This window comes from Mytilus californianus, unplaced genomic scaffold, assembly GCF_021869535.1.
Source record: "Mytilus californianus isolate M0D057914Y unplaced genomic scaffold, xbMytCali1.0.p SCAF_8, whole genome shotgun sequence".
NCBI lineage: Eukaryota > Metazoa > Mollusca > Bivalvia > Mytilida > Mytilidae > Mytilus > Mytilus californianus.
The window spans coordinates 26,259,200-26,280,318 of record NW_026262734.1 but is presented as its reverse complement, the minus strand read 5'-3'; the positions used below and the strand labels follow the sequence as shown (position 1 = coordinate 26,280,318).

Genomic DNA, 21,119 nt, shown 5'->3' with positions numbered 1-21,119 from the left:
GGTTCACAATTTATTCACATTCACTGAAAACACAAGTACAACAGTCCCAATCGTAGGATACACGTTAAATTTTATATAAATAAAAAGAGATATGAAGTATACGTTAGTGCGATAGCTACCAAACAACAAATGTTAGAAAAAAAGACATTTAAACGGAAATACATGTATCCTATTTACGAACAGAGCTGTTAACAGTTTTCTAGGCCATATGAGGAACACCGGGCTGAAGTGTCGTACATTTTCATTTTTTGCCATTCAGAAGTCACGAATAAAAGTATTTCTCTTACTTTTCACTATTCAAGTATATGCATGTCAACTGAATAAATTGAATATTTCTCTAGATTTTTAAATAAATGAAATAACCTTGTCTAAAAAAAAAATATGTGTTTTGTATATATTGTAATATTATTGTATTATAACCCTGACCTGTTTGAAAAAATTGAATAAGTTTGCCAAATTGATGTCACAATAAAGCACTCCAAAATTTATGCGTTAATTTCCAAGTCTAAATCTGAACGGAAGGTTGAGATTTATATAAACAAACATTAAATGGAGTTGCCAATCTATAGTGTTAAAGGTCTCTGACTTGACTTACATCTCAAAAGTGAAAGCTACAGTTGATGTATAACAGAACTTTACGACGAAAGAGATAACCTTACATTTATTGAATATATCTTTTGATCAAAGTAATCATTTGATATAAATTACCCAAATATAAGAATTGACGAACGGACGCTATTGCTTGATATGTATTTGACTACAACAACTAACAAACACTGATTTTGTTTGGATATTGAATTGTCATGGCAACATTTAATCAAAATTCATTCAAACAACAACAACAGCAGCACACAACTAAATTATTTGTCAATCAATAAAATCACTGTATCACAGCTGGGCGATCCAAAGCTGATGTATTGAAGGGCGGTCTATTCAGCAATATTTCAGAATTATCATCTGGGCTATCCATAGTCTGCATAAAATGAAGTAAATTTCGCCAAAATTATCATTCGGACTATAAGTAAAGAATGATCATCCGCCACAAAATTTACCCATGACATTTCAAGTATATCAAAATCTATGAGCAATTTTTAACAACATTTAAAACAAGCAAAATGATAAAATATATTGTGCATCTAACATTTATACAGCAACCAAATTTCACAAAATACCATGAATTTTCATTGAGTGTCTTCATGAAATATGTTTATGGTAGATTGCAGGTGATAATGAGGAAAAACAAAACTTGTGGATGCTTTATGAATGTTTCTGGTGATGATTGTATTTGATTCAAGAACATATCATTTCCAATAAATGATAAATGTACTCCGTCGTCAGAATATAGCGCTGGATGACGGACGTCCAAATCTGGATATTTGATCACGTATCCTCCATGTTTAAGTATATACGACCTCACTCCCCTGTTTATTCTTTTTCTTCTAACTTCCATGGCATGGTCATCATTATAGTAACGCCATGAAAGGCGGGGAAGAATGCTTGACCATATAAGTGAGCATTTTGGTAGCATACGAGACAAACTTGCTATTATCAATGTTATGTGATTAAGGAGAGCATCACATGGTACATCTTCAATATCAATCCCAGCACAATGCAATATTAACGCTTGTGGGATTTTGCTGCACAAATTGATTACGCTGTAAACGGTACCAACAACATCATCCCATTTCATACCAGACTTGCCTGCCAAACGCAAAAAACATTGTTTTTTAAAAGACCTAAATTACGACCTTAAGGGTTGTTCTCCGAGTGATCACAAGCACTGCAAATTATTGAAGAACCAATAATCCATATTTCATTACTTAGACAAGCTGAAGATATAATTCATTTTATTAGCTCAATTCTTATATAACGTTTAAGGAATGTAGATTTCCAACGACCTAAAGTCATAATTTCTTTATCAGTATGACCATTCATAACAAAATGTGTTGCTGCACCTATTCGAAACAAATGCGTGTTGTACTCATTTGGATTACAATCAATAAATTTCATGGTCTTACACAGTAGTTTAGAAAATTGATAACGTATTACACCGGTTTTGTTAAAATGACAAACTAAAGGCTCTCAAGAGCCTGTGTCGCTCACCTGTATCTACTGTGGGTTTGGCAATCATGTGAAATAAGGTTAAAATCATAATAAATAGTAATAGATACCCCAATAATGATATTGAGACCAAGTTTGGTTTAATTTGGCCCAGTAGTTGAATTAAAAGCAGGTCATCCCATTGTAGTCTTACAATAGTTACTGAAGACCTCTTATCATTATTTAAATTAGTTTTCAAGTTGTGACCATTTGAAATTGTTTTTTTTACAATTTTCCCATAGACTTCTTAAGTAAACCCCTATGTTCTATTTTTAGCCATGACGGCATGTTGGTTGGATGACAGGGTCATCAGAAACATTTCTTAATCAAGATACCCTATTAAAAATTGTGGCTAAGTTTAATTCTATTTGGCCCAGTAGATTAAGTGGAGAAGACTTTTGTAAAAGATTACAAAAATTTTACGAAAAATTGTGAAAATTTGAATTTAAAGGGCAATAACTCTTGAAGAGGTCAATTGACAATTTTGATCATGAAACTTATTTGTAGCGCTTACTTTGCTGAACATTTTTGCTGTTTACAGTTTATCTCTATCTATCATTATATTCTAGATAATGACCAAAACTGCAAAACTCCTTTAAAATTACCAATTAAAGGGAAGCAACCAAACAACGGGTTGTCGGATGCTTCTTAAAATTTCAGGGCAGATAGATCTTGACCTGATAAACATTTTTACCCTGTCAGATTTGCTCTAAATGCTTTAGTTTCAGAGATATAAGCCAAAAACTGCATTTTAACCCCATGTTCTATTTTAAGCCATAGGCGGCCATCTTGGTTAATCAGCGGAGTCATCGGACACACATTTAAAAATAGATACCCTAAGAATAATTTAGGCCAAATTTGATTTAATTTGGCTTTGTACTTTCCACGTTTAGTGCTGGTGCTGCAGGTCGTTGCATGTCAGGTTGTCTTTGAAATGGCATTGGGGTCTGGATTTGTAGAGGAACAGTTGCTTGGTCTTCACCTTAAAATGCCCCAAATACTTGAATTCCCTGATCTAGATTTGCCGGTGCAGCAACATCACGGTACCTCCTTGAGCGTCGTCACTCTGGTGGTTGAGATTCAACTGCGGGCACTCGTGCGCGTTCTTTTCCATTTCTCCATCGACCAATTCAATGCATTTGTATAAACAAAATAGGTTAACAAATTAAGTTATCACTAATATTACGCAATCAGTATTCCGTCTCTTAATTTTGGTTTTTAAAAAGCAGTTTCAATACAAATTTCTGTATTTGTATTAAGTCCTATCTATCAAGTAAATCATTTAAAATTAGATAAATCTATTGATATTAACGTTCGAGCTCCTCAAATTGTGTCTTATCTAAATATAATTATCAGCCGTATATCGGAAATGTGACATATGTGAATATGCTATTTAATAAGTGAAATTTTACATTACCACGTGGCCGTAAATTGAATTCGATGAAATGAAGTTAATCAAATTGTTTATCAAAAACAAAAATGAAATATTTGATCCGTATTGAATCTAAAATAAACTAAATCCATACTATACTTATCTTTATGTTATCTTTCTCTGAATTTTTCAACGTCCAATGTATAAGTGTCTGTTAAAATGCACGGAGTTTTACGGCTCAACTCTCTCATGATTAAATTAGAATAATAATAGGAGTAAAAGACGACTCGATTTGTCGAGTCTATCGGTACACGTATATGTTAATTCAATAAACGATTTTAATTTTCATTTGATTAAATTCTATTATTTCCCTTTATGAATTTTGCATTTTTTTGTGAAACAAAATCCTAGCAGTATGTTTATACGGAGTATGTATTCGCAATCCGTTGGATCTGTACTGATTGATAATTTAAGCATAGGAGAAAATGGTTTAATTTATCAATTGTAATTGGCTTTGAACTTACTTTCAGAAACTGCGAGCACTCTTAGATCGATCCTTTGTATTTGAAAATAGGAAAGTGATGTATTGCAAATGAAATAACTATCCACCAGAGTCTAAATAACGTGAAACTATACGTCACCCAAGTTTGTCAATATAATGGAACTATAAACAACTGTCATACAAGTAACTAGCTTTAAAACAGGGTTTAACCCAACATTTTCTTTGGAAAATGTCTGTACCAAATCAGGAATATGGCAGTTGTTTTTTTAATTGTTCCGTTAAGTGATAGCATTTGATTTTACCAGTTTTTTATGGACGTCCCCTATTTGAATTTGCCTTGGAGTTTGCTACTTTTGTTATACTTTTTCACCAAACGGTCTTAAATAATGAACAAACTGTCTGATCAGCTTTAAAAGGCTCCTTACACGACAGAATGTGTAACAATTCAAACGCGAAACACCAACGGTCTAATTTATGACATAACAATGAACAAAACCAGTAATGGGACATAAGCTATTAAGGGAAGTGGTGGGAATAAACATGTTTGTGAGCGTGCGACCTTCACATAACATAGGACAGTGATGTGCCAGCAGAACATAAGAAACAGTTAGAAATTGTTTAACTCAATATATTGATTGTGCGACTAGATACAATTCGTTTCTAGCTGTTGATAAGTATTTATTTGTAAGATAATATATTTCCGGTACGAAAAATATATAAATGACCGAATATAGACACAGATAAAGACATATTAGCTCAGAAAATAATTGTACAACAATGAATATTCTATATTAATTTTTGTAACAAAAATATACTAATTTATAGAAAGTATGAAGCGTGTCATAATGCAAATTTAATCTGAATTACCGTTTTGCCTATGGTTTGTTGATTATTTGTAGACAATTCTCGTCTGGCGTACAAAATCTTAATCTAGGTATCTATGACGAGTTGATCGTTTAACTGTATGCTGTTGTATTTTAATGACAAGCGAAGTTTGATTTTTTTATGTAGCGTCAGCTTCTCACAAAAACTATAAATACTTTTGTCCTTTGATCGTTTTAGTATAGGGTTATTACTACAGACATTCTCATTGACATTGTTAATGATCATTTCCTGAATCACACTGCAAACAGATCAATTACCAAAATTAATGTAAATGATGCTGAAATTCCGAAAACTTATACCGGATGTTGTCCTTGTTTAAAATGTCACAGAACTAAGATCGTTACACGTATATACCGATGGTAATGAGTTTTTTCTCACTTTTAACATTCATATATATTAGCGGGTAAATGCAGATCTATAGTTGATATTATTCGAACGAGGAAAAAGAACTCCAATGTAAATATAGTTTTTATTACCAGAAAACACAGAGGAGTCCAAACAACGTCCGCTTGATTGCGGAGATGTCAAAACAAAGAAGGGGAACGGAATCTACAAGATATATCCAAAACATTCAGACTTTGGATTTGACGTCTACTGTGACTTTGAGATTGACAACACCGGATGGACGGTAATCATTTTTATTGAGAGTTGAATCAAGTTAACTAAAATATCTATGTTATACATCCAATGGTAACATCCATATCAGAACGAGAATTGATGTATGTGACATGAATATGTAAGCTGACATCGGATTGACTAATTCAAAAAAGCAACAAAGGCGGAAATGAGACAGACAGTTTTTTGAATTTTTATAGTTCAACTGATACGGGTGCTAGGCTTTCATTCAAACAATTGCTTCAAATCAGTTCAAGGCAAGTTGTACGTTAAACATGACATTAATTAGCGTGTATTTGTTATGAAATGAATAAAGTGAAAATCCTTGTGATTCAACGATCTGAATATGAATATTTATCTCTCCAACAAGAGCTCCTTACCCCTAGCACCAAGTTTATTTCCCAATTCCGTTTTTGACACAGTAATAAGACTCGAAAGAGGGGCCAGTACCTATGTTATGTGTGGTAGGGATCATCGGCAGGAATATTTCACTATTTCATGCTTCATGATGTATGATAAGGTTGAAAAATTCAGATGAAATATATGACAAGTATATAAACACTAATCAGATGACAACTTTTTTCATTGATGCGATTATAACCACTGTCGTAAATGGATTAGAATTTTGTCAATTCTGTTACCTCTCCATTATTTTGAGACATCATGATTGCTGTAGATATATTTTTTGTGAAAATATACGAAAAGCGTTAGGTACTGGATGTCCCCCCGAGTATTAGAGATTTATTTGTATGATATGTTTTTATATAGAAAGGTTATTAGTTTCCATAAGAATGTAAATATAACGGAAAGAACAAGTTTGTGTGCAATCTTTCAGTTTTTAAATTTTTTAACATTGATTTAATCTTTTATTAAATCGGATTTTCAAAGAAAATTATCGGTTATTTATTTGGTGATGTACGGCGAGCGGGCAGGCGGCCGTGCATCTGACAAAAGTGTATGTGCCATTTCTTGAAATCGATTCGACGAAATCTTTTCAAATTTAGATATATTCCTGTGACTAAATGAAAGTCCAGTTCAATTTTCATGATTTTAGCTTATACCATGTATACAGTTGTTGAGTAGTAGGTTTTTTTTTCTATATTGTGTTTTGTTTACTTTTTTTTTTTTTTTTTATAGCCATGGTGTTGTAAGTTTATTTCCGACTTGTGAGTTTGAATATCCCTATGGTATCCTTCGCCTCGCTTGTAAACCTTTAATTAGTGAAATGTGAAACTTAGAGCATTGTCCGTGCAATAACTTGAAAACACTTTCACATATTTTTTTCAAATTTAGATAGGTTGTTTCCTTTGACTAATGAAGGTAAAATTCGATTTCACGATTTGAGCTTTTATGGTTGTTGAGTGGTAGACCTTTAAGTAGCGAAAATTGATACTTAAAGCGTTGTCCGTGCAATTACTTGAAAACGCTTTGACAAAAAGGGATACTTTCCATAGCTTAACCCTACAAAAATTCATTTATTTTGTTTTACATTATCCTGTTTGGGGCTCCAAATTTGCAAATATCCTTTTCATGCAGGAAAATCCGGCTTGCTGTCTAACTGACAGGCTCTTGTTTGTTAGTTAGTTTTATTAAATATTGGTTAAATGTCTATATATCACGTTCAACATCACGCTTTGCATTGGCAGCAGCCTATTTTGTCTGGCTAAATCCAGTCTAAGGAAAACAACTTGTGTTAAAAGTGTGCAGTCGAAAGAAAAAAAAGAGCCGATTGATACCAAATAGATAATCTAATTCATCAGCAAAACACAAAACGGTAATATTTTGGCAAAGTTCGTCAAAAAATTAGTCATTGTTTGTTTAAACTTCAAACTACTATAGATACGTTATAAATGGTAAAAAATAGTTGTCAGAAGAAAAGTATACTGTCGTTAACGTTTCCTAGATGCTGATATAAACCGAAATTGAAATACATACTGGGAGTCTTGTGTTAAGGGCACAGTTTATATACCAACTTTATAATTACAAATGGATGGAAATTTGACAAATATTTGGCACTTTTGTACATTTGCGACACTGGTAGTTTGTCTGTTAAGAATTATGACCACATTGTCTGTTCTAGTATATAGATTAAAAACATTTGTACAAAATAAGCCTACGAATCCATGAAATCATTATTTTAAATTTATTCAGTGAACATGTAGAGTAGCAATGAAAGAATCACTTAAAATGTGTTACCGTATTGTTGTGTCCCCTTTGATAGACAGTGTTTTACAAACGGGGATTACAAATAAGAATGTTATTGAGTTTTATGTTGCAAATTTTATTTTAAATAAATGTAGAAATGACTAGTTTCCACAAAATCAAATAATGATTCTTAAATCTGCCTTGTCTTACTAACAGTTTCATTCTCCTGAGAATAGTTTCGATACACGAATGTTCTCCATTAATCATCTACATTATATTGAAATGACGATTTTACTGTTTTCTTAATGGTATTTTTTGTTAGGTGATTCAGAGAAGATTAAACGAGAAAACAGATTTTTACAGAGGATGGAAATCGTATGAAAATGGATTTGGAGATTTGGAGGCTGAATTTTGGTTAGGTAGATATGTTTTTCTATTTTTTGTAACAATATATGAATTATCGTATTATAATTTCGAACTTAGAATAAGCAGTAACATGTTACAAATAATGTTGTGTAAAAAGCTTAAGACTAGGTTATATGAAACAAGTGGTACTGCCATGCAGATTAAAACTTCTTATATTACCCATGTCAAGTCACGGCCATTTAACCAATCAAATCATGCACGATCTAGTGATTGATGTCGGGAAAGACCATTCTAAACCATTCAAATAAGGGAAACATGACAAGTTCGTTACTTGTTTTTAATTCATAAATTAAACATGAAGGTTTGACATAGTAAGTGATGGTCACAGAAATTTAACACAGACTGTTTCTAATGTTAGTAGAGACATATGTCTCTGATGTAAGGGGAAAAGGCCGCCTATCAGGAATGAATATAATGAAAAACAAAATGAATCCTGTATCTTGGTCAGGAACAGGCTTGTGTTCAAGATGCATTGAATTAGATGAACCGACGACAAAGCTGCACCCATATTGCATCAAATTTAAATGCTATTTTAATTAGTGTATTTGTTAGCTGTAATAAGGGAAATTAGGCACTAAGTAGATAAATAGCCATTTATTCAAAGTTAAAATACATTTGGTTCACAGCAACATGTTAGGAATTCACAATGTTTAATTATTATATATTATGTTTAGTTACAGGTTGATTATTCAAAGACTTATGCGTTAGTATATGGAATTTTGGTCTCTGAGATTAATTCAATAGTTGCTCATTTACCAAACATGTCTTCATAAAGTGATTGTCCAATACCTTTCTTTAGAGCTGAATACTTTGTAACTGGACGATTTTTATTCCAAATGACCCCTTTGTTGATTTCCTTGTCCCTCATCCATGCAGTAAGCATGTCATGAATATCTGTGTTTGACTGTTCAATACTAAAGCGTGATGCGGGATGTATAGGCTTCCCGCAAACGATAAATAGTTGTGTCCACATTTTTTTAACTCTGATATAACAAAAGCTGTAAATTCACGACCGTTGACACTTTCAGTATATGATGAACACCGGAAATTGTGAAAGCATTAATTAAATTGACAGCCACTCCTTAAGCATATTTTCCCTTCCCTTTGTATTTTTCTGCAAATTACAATTTTCGCATAGTAAAAAAAAGTTCAGTAGAATCACGGGAGACTTTTGCATAGCTATTACTAAGTTGTTTAGTCATACGGTCTCGCTACCATGACCAGTTTCTTTATGTACCTTTCCAAAAAAACCAACACAGCTCCTCTAGAAAAAACATCAATTTTAAAATTTCCTTCATCATTCGGCTTTTGTTATCAACCTTTTTCACAGTTTTCTATGATTCACTTTTTTTTTCGATTTTAGAAAAAAAGTACAATCTCAAAAGCGTAATGAAAATTAAAAAGAAATGATTAGGCTTCAAATACCTTACATTTAGCATGTTTGGTGGAAAACAGCAAAGACAGTTAATTTGGAAAATAGCCTCAATTTGAGATCTTGTCATTATCTTTGAGATAAAAGCAACCGTTTAACCCAGAAAGATATTTTGCTACAAAATGTATTTTACGAAGATGTTAATGTGTTTATTTTATTATTATTTTTTTTTGTAAAGCTGTTGCTCAAATATATTTGGAGAAAAGATAGAGCTATGCGTGATCAGGTCATTTTGTCGACATGTTTAGGACATCACAAGTGACTTTTTTTACCTAAAGTGTCAAGATTACTTTCACCTGTTCATTTATTTAAAAAAAAACTGTTCATCATAATTTTGGAAGGTTTGAATAAGTTAAATAATTTTGCAATGTCAGGGGTCAAAAACTGGCTCTGAATTATACCACTTCATTTATCCATTCCAATAACAATTTTTCATTTAAAACATGTATCTTAGACAGCTACGTACATCCACGCCATCGACAACTTTGCTTAAATGTCGATTTCGGTCAATATCGAGGGAACTAAACATCACATACTAATAAAATGTTATCAATGGATGCATATTTGATAATATAGAGCGATCACACAACAAACTTCACTTCACGTTTTCGAGAGTGACTGGTTACGTTTTCAGTTTTGGTTTTTATCAAATGTGTTATACATTACGTACCTACGAGTAGTAGATCATGTCAGAATAAGGATGGCTCTATAGGGATACACCATACATCGATATACTTTCAACAAGTATAGACATACTTTTAAAAAGTATCGGTATACCACTAACAACTATCAGTATAGTTATCAAAAGTATTAATATACATTTAACATATCGGTAGACTTTTAGCAAGGGTCAGTATAATTATAAAAAGCATCGGTATACTTCGAACAAGTATCAGTATACTTCTAAAAAAAATAACGCTATTCTTCGAACAAGTATGAGTGGCCGTTCATGTTAATATAACGATACTTCCAGTTTTTTACATCGTGATGGTTTTAACAAGTATTCAGATGCATTTTACAAGTATCATGATGCTTGTCAGAAGCATGATACAAGTCTAAAGTATTATGCTCAAAGCATCACGAAATAATTTAACTGACAATTACATTGCGATGGAAGCCAAAAGCATCATGATAGGAGTCAAAAGCATCATGATGGAAGTTAAAAGCATCGCGATGGAAGTCAAAAGCATAATGATGGAAGTCAAAAGCATCACAATGGAGATTAAAAGCATCACCATTAAAGTCAAAAGCATCATGATGGAAGTTTAAAGTATATTGATACAAGTCAACTCGCAAGAGTGCAATATCCTTTTGCAACCAATGAAAGCAATTATTACAATTTACGAGCCGATTGTGTGTAAACGAGATTTAGAACAAAATGGCCGTCTTAGCATTTAATGTTCCAACATGATGCTTTTTACCTCAATCGTGATGCTTTTGTCTTATATCATGATGCTTTTAACTTCCATCACGATACTTTCGAATTCCATTATGAGGGATTGTGAATTCAATAGTGAAGCTTTTAACTCCCATAGTGATGTTTTTGGCTTCCAACGCGATGCTTATGTAAATTGAATTGCTTCGTGATGCTTTGAGCAAGTATCATGATAATTTTGACATGTATCATGGTTGTTGTTAAAAACATCGGGATACTTGTTAAAACAATCACGATGGAAACACTATAAAGATGGAAATATCGTTATTTTGACATAAACGGCCACTCATAAACAAGTATCGGTATACTTCTAAAAAGCATCGGTTTAGTTTAAGCAAGTATTTGTTTACTTATAAAAAGCATCGATATTCTTTGAACAAGTATCAGTTTACTTATAAAAATCATCCGTATACTTCGAACAAGTATCAGTATAATTATACAAAAGCATCGGTATACTTCGAACAAGTATCGGTATACTTCTTAAAAGCATCAGCATACTTTCAACAAGTATCGGTATACGTATGAAAAGCATCGGTATACTTGTATCTAGTATCAGTATATATATAAGGTTTACTTTTAACCGGTATCTGTATACTTATATAAGGCATCGTTATACTTTTAACAAGTAGCAGTATACTTCTAAAAAGCATCGGTATGCTTTCAACAAGTATCAGTATACCTATAAAAAGCATATATATATATACTTTAATCTAGTATCAGTGCTTATGTAAGAACCATCGTTGTACCGATACTTTAATAATATATATATACTTGTTGAAAGTCTATCGATGTAAAGTGTATACCTATAAAACCATCCTTATTCTGACATGATCTACCACTCATACGTACCGATGTAAGTGAGTCTATCTTGGACAGAAAAGCTGTCCAATAAACTTGATTTACAATTCACGTTTGAATGACTGTGGATAATTAATATGTCACATGCCATTGGATTTTTACTAGTGCATGCATCTTATACAGTAACGAATGTTTTAGCAACAATAGAGACACCTTAATTTATGTTTGAAGACAAATTGTTGTCACAAATAGGACAGTTTCCTACTTTAGGAATACAATGACATATTGAGAACAGTTTATTGTTACAAGCTTTAATGTTTCTATATTCAAGTAAGCAAGAACGATACGTTTGTATTTCAAATTGTAAATGTCATCTATACATTGTATATCATACTCATCAATTAAATAGTATCAGTTGTTGCATGTCCAATTATCTCATAAATCCACAAAGAAAATTCATTGCACCATCAAAAATTCCAAATTAGAACAAAATCGCACATGAAACACGCATTCATGGTGTATTTATTCTTGAGATAACATCTCTCATATGTGCCACAACATTCTCTCAAATTTAGATAAGACGCACACCATCTATTATTGCCCCTTTTCGCCTTCTCTGTTAAAGTTTTCTATTTGTAGCATTTATGTTGGGGGGGGGGGGGGGGGGTTCTATATACCGTTATTTACACAGACCGTACTGGTTACCGGATTTTTGGGTTCGCTAAACCAGGTACTTCATATCTGAGAAACAGACAATATATGCCCTCAGTTTTTAAATGCATTCATACATTTTTGTATTGTTTAAAGTTATCAGTCAAAAAATGTTCTACCAGGATCAATAGTCATTCACCTTTCATTTGATACCTAAATTACCCAAATATATTCTATTGATATTTACGCCTATGCGTAGGAAATATTTTGTATTTAATATGTACTACTTTCCAGTATGTATTTTTTTACCTTGCCCAATTTGGTAGTGTTACATCTACAAAATATCTCCGAATTATTTCAGTTTGCAGAGATTTCCACTCAAACCGGTGCTAGGGCCGTTTTAAACTTGCAGTGAGGTGAGATCTTTTTTGCTCCGTGTTGAATGCCTCATTGTGACTTTGAGATGAAGAACAGCAATTAAAGCGTGGTTACTTTGCTTTTTGTGTTTTTTGCTGTGCATGTACTGATTTTGTGTTATGGATGGATACCCCATATCCTTTGTTTTCCTATTATTCATTGTGAAAATAAATCGCTTTTAATAATCGATATTCTATACTCTGTTGCTTTAATAACACATAATTCAATCATGTTGTTGTACATTAAAACGTCATATTTTAATGCTATTGTATTTTCAAAACGTAATACCTAGTTTTTTTCCTATTATCGCGTCTGACAGTGAATATGAAGTATATGGATCTTGGAATGATATATTTTGTCCATTTCCGAACTTCTCCAAATTTCGCATTTTACGCCAGTGAATAACTAAGTTGTTTACAGTAAAAAACATTGCATTCGTATTGCCATTATTTGACTAACTTTTATCAACAACATTTTATGAACGTCGGCGTTTCTATTCAGAAAAGAGGAAAATGAATACCTCTAAATGGACATCTAAAATAGAAATTCTAAAGATTAATATAATGTCAAGACAAGTACAAATATAAACGGAAATAAGTCTAAGGATATATGAACGGCCAGAAAAAAAAACAAAATAGATAACAGTTTTGATGCGCACATGTCACCAATTAAACATGTTAAATTGGTCCAAATTCTTCATTGTTTGTGTAGTAAATGAAGTAAGATAAAAATAATCAAGCTTTTAAGCATATGGTTTCAATTTAAAAAGAATCAAAAGTTTATTATTTTATTGATATTTTAGTCTGGTAAAGTATGATTTATTTATTATTTTTCGATTTGCCAAACCTGCGCTTCGTTTGAATAAGATTTATTAGTGGCGCCCAAATAAAGATAATTGAAAGACCAAATCAAGGACGAAGTTCAAATGCATTTGAAAATAATAAAGAAAAGAAAATTGATATATGAACCAAGCCTTCCTTTGTTGTAATGTTTCTTACTTTTCGGATCAACTTATATCCATCACATATATTGCAATCAATTCTATAAACGTCATTTTGTATTCTCTTTTAGGTAACCAAAAGATACATACAATCACTAAACAGGGAAACTACGAACTAAAAGTAGACATATCCGATTTTGATAGCAACAAAGCTTATGCCAGATATGTAACATTCTCGGTTGGTGATGTTTCTACCAACTATAGATTAACTGTCGCTGGATACAGTGGGAATGCTGGTGAGTTATAATTTATTACAAAATAATAGCAATTACAAAAACAAAATCTCATAATAAATTTTCCACAACTGCCATGATAACCATCTTATTGAATGTAATTGGTTAACGGTTTCTAGTAACGGATTCCAAAATATTATGAGCGTGTGCTTAACTAAAGAGAAAGTTGTTTTTGAATATGAACTAAGTGCATCAAAACTTTTAACATAAACATGCGTTATGGAAAATTTTGAAAGTAGCCAATTCCATTATGGTTACTACGGGAGCTTTTCAAATTGTAAGTCACTGAAGTACAAATTGATCGTAGTTGTGTATTGCAGCCATTTCAAGATTAGGTCTTTATACTATCGGAACAAATAATATAATACTACTAATCTGGCTTTTCGTAAACCATGTAAAATAATAAACATTAAGACAAATAATACTTTTCTAAATAAGTGCATGTTTGTTCAATTGTAAGTAATATTAACACAGGACACTGGTGTCAGTGCGAAAGTCCTGTCTTTCTTTAATATCTCTTATGACCGTTACAATGAGTTCTCGTGAAAAAAGTTTGAAGATTACTTCATTTTAAAGTTTTTCTTTCAATTCACATGTGACATTCCATGGATTATTTCCTATTAAGCTCTGTAGTAATTGTGTTATATATGTCTTCCCAATTATTATCTTTAAAACTTTTTTCTTTTCATGCATAGATCTAAAATTATCCCAAAATATGATTATATATATGGTCTGTCCTTGTGTCTGTTGAACTTCAAGTAAAACAAGTGCACAATCTTTTCCTCTGATTACTTTTTCAATTTCAGTTTGTAAAAACTATATTATTACACCATTGCTTCCAAGTCATCTTAATTATAAAACTGAAAAAAATATTGTAACACTCAGTTAGAGGCAATCTAAATGTTATTGCATTCATGTTATGATACACATAGTAAACTTCAGTTTAAATTTTGTTTTTCTAATAGCATATAAGTAAATTAAGCTTGTCATGAATAAAACTCTGTATTGATTTAAAATGTACCTTAAAATTAAGTCCTTTTTGTAAAACTACAATTAAAGTTTAACTACAGGATACTTTAACTGATATTTATCCATCACAATGCTTAACCACTTTGTTATTATTATAACTTAATCAGTCAATATTCAATGTGACTGAATCCAACTCAATGAAGCAGAAAGATCATGCACACCTACTACATAAGGGTCTAAATGGGGTTCACAGATAGGGAATAATTAGGGGAGTGCAGAATAAAGGGTGAAAAAATGAAAGGACAAAGAAAAACAGGGGGAAAAAGAAAAGAGAATAATGGGGTGTTAAAACATAAATAAAGACTAGAGAAATTTTAAAATTCAAAGAATAAAGATATGAAGGAGCCCTATCCAGACCCTTTGCTGACATACATTATAAAATTAATGCTTACATTGTGTAGACCTCTTGCTTAATATAATTAAAACATGTCTTTAATCATTAATATTGTCATTTTAATGTAACAGTATGGTGTGAATCATTATACAAAAGAAGTTACAATAATTACTGAAAGGTTTCAAACTAAATTTACACATCCCATTGTAAATGAACAAGAATAAGACTTATGTTTATTGTTTTAAGTGATGCTTGTCAAAATGTGAAAAAGATCTACAGAAAGAAATATAATTAAAACTGACAGATTTCAGATACAAATTTTGATAGTTAACCAATATTTATAACAAATAAAACATTAATCTATAGACTAACATATATTAAAGTAGAATATATTGATTAATGTTAAAATTTAAATGTACACAGAAAGGGATGAATGAAGAAGATGGTATAATGAATATCAGATTTAAAACCATACAAAATGAGATTTTGTTTTCTTTAAATTATGGCCATAATAAATAATAGCTGTTATATATATTTAAACATCTCTTGTGCTTGCCTTTTCAAATTTGTTATATTCTGGCAAATCATAAGTGTGATTGCATACACAGTGCCATGCATGCATATATTGTAAAATATTTTCTTTCTCTTCATATGTTATCCAATTAAAATAAACATATAAGGAAATAATTTTGCATGTGCAATCTGAAGATTCATGCTGAAAACTTACTGAATAGCTATGTCTAGTGTTTGCCTCCAACCTAAACTTAAAAACATGACATGCATCAGAGGCGGAAAAGGGGGGGGGGGGGGGGGGGGGGTGCAACCAGGGTGCTCGGACTTCTTACAAGTTCCATCCTTTCTTTTTAAAAATCATTGGAAGTCAAATCAGATGCGGATCCAGGATTTTCAAAAGGAGGACCCGGGGTTCCCTGATTAAGCAACGTTTGGAGTGGGATATGTCAAAAGTATATGCATTAGCCATTTCATTTAGCTCAATTAAGGGGGCACCCTTCCCTACCCCTTAATTCGCCTCCGAGTTTACTTCTCTTGTTATGTTGACATCAAAACGCCTAAGTTGCAGCTTAATCTAGATTCTAGATTCATACCCAATCGAGACACTATCTCCAATTAAATGAAAATCTACAAAACTCGGCAATAATTAGCTATAATAGTGTTTAACAAACTTACCTAAAAATATAAGCAACATCCTTCTTTAGACGTTAGCTGGTCTATCATAACAAGGTACCCGATCAGCTGTTCTTGACAAGCTCAAATTTGACGTCGAATAAACGTTTTAGCCAATCACGTTCCGCATAGTTTAGATTATGACGTCAGATTTAGATTTCGATGCAATCATCGAAAATCATTGCTTAATTTTTCTAAAGTGCATTAACCTGCCTACTATCGATAGTATCTTCGTAGTCTAAAGTACAACGAACTTCGTTGTTTGAACTGTTTCACCTTTTAGTCTTTTATAGCAAACTATACGGTATTGATTTTGCTCATTGTTGAAGGCCGTACAATGACTTATATTTACCTAAATCAACGTCATTTAAACTCTGGTAGATAGCAAACTGTTTTTTCGTTGGCAATCATACTACATCTCCTTATTCTAAATATAATGCTAGTAACTTTGACTCTCATCTAAAGGCAAGTAAAATGAACCAAAACAGTAAATTAAGTTTCTTTTAGAAAATGATTTAGTTAGGAGTTGTAAATAAGGATTCGACTAAGAATTGCTGATCGTAAAACTAATCTATATAAGGTTAAAACCGACATGAGACTTTGACAACGCACCTATCCCATCGAACTTGAGATAAAGGATACTACAGATACAGTTAAGTCTGCCTCATATCTGAACTTACATCTAGAAATTGACAATTTGGGTCGTATGAAACAAAACTTTACGCCAAAAGAAAGGATTTCAGCTTCTTCATTGTGAATTTACCATCTCTATGTAGCAACATTCTAGCAGCGCCTGCATACGGAATATATATCTCCCAGTTGATACAATATTTCAGGGCTCGTGTTTCATATCATAACTTCCTTGATTTCCTAGATGATTGCTGCTCACAAGTAAGATATAACCCAAGAGTTCCAAGTGATGAAATTGAAATCATTCCTTCGTAAATTCACGGACCCCAGCACGAGTTGGTTGATCGTTATGAAATCAGTTTCTCGGATGAATATGTTCCAATTGTCGTAACTACAATACCGTCTCCTTTTACCCAAATGTGACGTACCGAATTAGACTTATCACCGGTATGTACTTACATGAGCAACACGACGGGTGGCACCTGTGGAGCAAGCTCTGCTTACCCTTCTGGGGCACCCGAGACACCCCCCCCCCCCCCCCCCCCCCCCCCCCCCCCGGCCCCAGTTTTTGGTGGGGTTGATGTTGCTCAGTCATTAGTTTCCTATGTTGTGCTTTGTGTACCGTGGTTTGTCTGTTGGTCTTTTTTCTTTTTTTTTATCTATGACGTTGTCAGTTTATTTTCGACTTATAAGTTTGAATTTCCCTTTGGCATCTTTCGCCTTTCTTTTTTACGAACCATTCTCTATAAAGTATTTGATTTGTTCTTTTGCGTTTTTTCGAACCAAGAAAATCGGACTTGTTAAAGGGACATCTTCAATTTCGACTACCGATGGATTACTCCCTATTGTTAAATATTTCCTTATGATGTCTTAAAATATTCCTCTTTTTGTTTGCTAAGCGATATAATTTCGTGTTTCCTGGCTTGAAGTCTGACTTCAAATATATCACTAGAACCTAAGTCTGAGTTGTCATTGTTTACAAATAATCTTTTTTGTTGGTATACTGATGTTGCCTCTTATTTATGAGAATGTATTTTTTTTTACTTTCGTAACGTTAGTTGACAGGGAATATTGAAAAAGAAACAAATAAGAGTATTCATCGACTCAGTCGATAATTGAGTATTTTGAACACAATCAGTTTTATTATTTTCAGCCAAAGTAATGCATACTAGACCGATGGAATATTGTAAAATTTCGGCTTAATTCTGTATTTAATTAAAATATAGTTTCATTCTTACAAATTTAATATTTTAATCGGAACTTGATTGTTTGTATTCGTTTCGAAAACAGCATTTTGATACAATGACTCCTCGTTCTTTGGTTATTTTACAAGTACACATACCTTGCATTTCACATTGTATAGTTCCATTAACCCAAATACCTGTTTTGTGAAAGAAAATTTGAGAAAAAAATGTTGAGAAAAAAACTGTGAATTTTGGTGTAAATGCTAAAAACACTGAATTTTTTTATTTTAATCGGTGCTTGATTAAATTTTAGTGTTACAGTTTTACAGTTATGCCGGAAAGTAAAAATTTTTAAAAGAAATTTGTCGAATGTCTGATTCTTACATTTATAACAGGAGATAGCCTGAGTTACCATAATGGTCAAGCTTTTACTACCAAAGACAGGGACAACGATCAAAAGACCAGCGTTAATTGCGGAATAGATAGAGAGGGCGCTTGGTGGTATAAATCATGTGCAGTCTCCAACCTGAATGGAGTATATATGGAAGGAGAAAAGGGCAATGCAAAAGGCATTCAATGGTATTATTGGAAAAATAACGATTATTCAATGAAGTCTTCTTCAATGATGCTTAGGAGACTGTAAAGGCATTTATAAGCATATCAAAACAATTACTGCTACATAATTAAAGATATGTTTGAATCATTCCAGAGCGTTTGGAATTATATTATTCTCTTATTAACATATATAAGTGCATGATCTTTCCAAGCATCGTGACTATGGATTTAGTCTAAGTTGACGATTTGATCCTCAGTATAAAACTTGCTGACAATTTCTGCATCGTTTTGCCCATGCACATATGTTTCATGATAACATGTCTTCAAGTAACAATGAAGGAAAAATAACAGCGGAAAATCACAGAAAAAAGTTACAAATTAAAAATTACAAGAATTATTCGAAAGGTTTGTGAGCACCGAATGTATAGCTTGAATCCATTTTGCAGTGGAACTAAAATTTAAACATTGTATTGTATTATCATTGGTAATACTGGTGAATTGGTTCAATTACAGTTATGGTCATAGGAAGATAAATCCAATTTCAATGTAACTTATTGATATCTTGTAGAACAGATACTAGATTTATTCACCGTGCACAATAAATGTAATGTTATTGACAAGTACGGTTATACATGTACACATCATTTTTGAACTTGATTGTTTGACTATATTTTTCATTGATAAATTTCTTGAAATATTCATGAATTGGATGTATTGAATATTGTGCTCAATGCACCATGTTTTGTTCATCTCAAAAGTTGTCACAAAGTTTTGAAAATAGATAACTGTCAAGTCAGCAACATAAGGGTTTTGATTGCATGAATACAATATTTACCCCCAAACATTTAAATCGACATATAAATGGGCTGGAGAGAATGTAAAGAATTTTAAACTTACTACACTATGCTTTTTTAAATGTCAAAAGATATAAGTCAGTAAAACTAGGATTTTGATTACTTTTCATGCAATGTTTACCCCCAAAAGGACCTTAATATCATTCAAACCATAGACTTTCCAGCACAAAATGTAAATGAACAGCATCTTAATTTCAACATATATCTTTGATTGTCCGTTATTTTTTTTTTATTTTTTTATTCAAGCGTCCCTGATGATTCATTTGTAGACGAAACATGCGTCTGGCGTACAAATTTTAAGCCTGGTACCTATGACGAGTTTATTCATAACCTTTTTTCATGTTGATTTACAGTTCTATAAAAAGATATATATTGCAGACACATGTGTCTTGTTTTTGTTGTGTCCTTGAGTTGCTGTCTCCTCGAGAAATACACCTTAGCTTGTTATGGTAGAAAAATCAATAATTAATAACCATAGGATCTGAGAAATTATCTTATTACAGAACTTAATAATAGCAGAAGGTGTAGATAATTAAGAACAAAATTTTTAAGAAAAAGGACCTTAGATGTGAACCATCCTCAATATATCACAATAGAGACACAGGTTTCTGAGAAAGAGGATTATAGATAAAGCTTACAAGATGAACAGACTGGAGAAAGTATTGCTACTCAAAACACATCATTCATGCTCTACCTTAAGCAGACATATACTTGGTTTTCCTGTTTGAATTGTTTTATACTAGTCATTTTGGGACCCTTTTAGCTTGCCGTTCGGTGTGAGCCAATGCTCCGTGTTTAAGGCCGTACTTCGATCTATAATTGTTTACTTTTTATATATTGAGACTTGGATGGAGAGTTGTCTCATTGGCACTCATACCACATCTTATTTATATATACTGTAATCTGAAATTTCTCTAGAGTACGTGCCTTAAACCTCTTTTCATTTAAAGTTTTTAAAATACACAAGAAATATATTTGGCACTATATTTATTATAGATCAATATGTAGTAGAGAATTGATAAGAAGTAGTGGTTTCGTAGACGATAATCAACGAGCGACTTTAGTCGCAAGTTGATTATCGTTTCCGAATCCACTACTTCTTATCAATTCTCTAGCTTAACCCATTTCTATTAAAACGACTGTCTGTTTTACGTTTTGACAATGAATCAACGAGATTTCATAAAAATAGTTTAGTATTTAGTCTTTTTTATTCTATAATAGCTGGAAATGATTATATCCACACGGTTCGCATCTATAATTAGACATTTGACAAGTTAACATAAGTTTAAGATAACTTAAATGGGGTGTTAGCTCCCCTTTTTAACACCAGATTTTAG

At 32.3% G+C, this 21,119-nt stretch overlaps 1 protein-coding gene across 1 annotated transcript in view; it reads left to right on the top strand.

Moving 5' to 3' along the window:
• The window catches only part of LOC127711964 (fibrinogen C domain-containing protein 1-like), a 166,005-nt gene extending 145,840 nt beyond the window's left edge, over window positions 1–20,165 (top strand). The window contains exons 4-5 of the mRNA XM_052218120.1: window positions 13,850–14,014; window positions 18,769–20,165. Of these exons, the coding sequence (XP_052074080.1) occupies window positions 13,850–14,014; window positions 18,769–19,016 (413 nt within the window). The 3' untranslated portion in view covers window positions 19,017–20,165. The remainder of the gene's footprint in view (window positions 1–13,849; window positions 14,015–18,768) is intronic.
• The last annotated feature ends 954 nt before the right edge of the window (window positions 20,166–21,119 follow it).